The sequence below is a fragment of the Bipolaris zeicola genome, assembly GCF_000523435.1.
Source record: "Bipolaris zeicola 26-R-13 unplaced genomic scaffold scaffold_642, whole genome shotgun sequence".
Taxonomy (NCBI): Eukaryota; Fungi; Ascomycota; class Dothideomycetes; order Pleosporales; family Pleosporaceae; genus Bipolaris; species Bipolaris zeicola.
Window position 1 is genome coordinate 900 of NW_006912691.1, and position 1,804 is coordinate 2,703.

At 43.1% G+C, this 1,804-nt stretch overlaps 1 protein-coding gene across 1 annotated transcript; it reads left to right on the forward strand.

The window, feature by feature from the left end:
- Positions 1–436: 436 nt before the first annotated feature.
- On the forward strand, positions 437–1,432 carry COCCADRAFT_10479 (uncharacterized protein; the record flags this gene model as incomplete). Its single annotated transcript, XM_007720780.1, has 1 exon — positions 437–1,432. The coding sequence occupies one exon, from the start codon at positions 437–439 to the stop codon at positions 1,430–1,432; it is 996 nt and encodes a 331-aa protein (XP_007718970.1).
- Between the last annotated feature and the right edge of the window lie 372 nt (positions 1,433–1,804).

The window sequence follows — 1,804 nt, forward strand, 5'->3', positions numbered from 1 at the left end:
ACGACAACAAAGCCGCGTGCGCAAACTGGAAGCTGCAAGTGCATGAGAGCGTGCGTTATTATTAGTGTCGTCCTGTATCGGAGATATCGGATGGTGCTAGAGCGGTATCGTTGCCGCTTCTAGGATAGCGGTGCGCGATTTTATTATCAAGACGACTAGTGGTTTATAATGGCGGATATAGCTAGTCTAACCTTCGTCCGATTGGTTATAGATGAATCCCAATGCGAGTATCAGTAACGTAATTCTTTTCTGACCCTCCATGGATAAACTATATAGAGTGTACAGATAACTTACAAACGGCTGATCTTCTCATCCTTCCTATACTCCTCACTTCCTAAATCTCAATAGCTGTCTCATCAATATATCAAAATTCTTCCTCTCAAGATTACAGATTTTGTTCTTGATCCTTTACATAGATTCTATTCCTACACCCATGATGAAAGGCTTTAACAAAAAAACTCTTCGAATCTCTCGAGGGTATTTGTACACGTACTACACGATCGATGGAGATAAATCGTTGCCTACCCTCTTCTTTCAGCACGGCTGGCCAGACAATGCGGAGTTGTGGAAAGATGTTGCATATCCACTTCGTGTCACAAAACACCCTATAATTGTTCCTGACCTTCTTGGATATGATGGTACTGACAAACCTACGGACCCAAGAGAGTATGCATGGAATAAATTACTCCCTGACCTAATCGAGATTGCGGACAAGGAAGATGCGCATAAATTGATCTCAATTGGCCACGATTTTGGTTCAGTCTGCGCCTCCCATCTATATTGTTACTACCGAGATCGAGTGGTCGGCTTAGTCAATATCAACGTCCCGTACGACCCCCCCAGTCGCGAGCCATTCGACCTTGACGCTTTTAATGCGTTTACCCAGCGCAAATTTGGCTACACATTCTTTGGATACTGGTATCTATTCACTGCAGATGATGGCCCCCAGGTTCTTCAGAAGGATCCTGGCCGCTTATACGAGGTGCTTCACGGACAAGGCGAAGACAATCTGAAGAAATTCTTCGGCGTAAGAGATTTTCTTCGTAACCATCTCCTCAATGGTGGCCTACATGTTCCAGTTCGCCCGTACGCCCAGGATGAGACAGCAAAGCAGGCATTCATCGATCGATTTAACCGTGACGGCTTCGATGGTCCACAATGCTGGTATAAGGCTAGATTTCTTAACATTCAATACGAATGTGACAAAGATCTTCCTTTAGATAGAGATACGGTCAATGTCCCAGCATTGTTTCTTGGTGGAAAAGATGACTCAATTTGTCGACCTGAGAGTATGATCCCCCATATTCAAGCAGGGCTACTGCCGAAGCTTGAACAGAGGGATCTTTTCGATGCAGGTCATTGGATGCCACTAGAAATTCCCAATGAGCTGGTTCGGAGTATTGAGCAGTGGTTGAAGAAGAACTATACCTAGATGCCATATGCAGATATCTATCAATCTAATATTGTTATGGGCGGAGAGGCCTGGCTAACGGGTATGCATTCGTCTATTGTATAGAAGAAGAAAGATAAGAGAGAAAAGAGAGTTCTATCGTACGAGCACCACTTTTATACCCTACGCCCTCTAGTCCTCCTACTCTAGTTATATAGAAGACTAGCTCGTGTATTTATCTAGTTATATGGTAAAAGTACGTAACTCTCTCTAAGTAAGATATATAGGCGTAGCCCTTTATAATACCCCCCTTCTCTTACCTATATAAGATAGTCCTATTATTTAGATCCTTACTATATAAGTTTAGCTACCTAACTACTTGTTACAAGTAACAAGAAGGATTCTCTCCTTGAC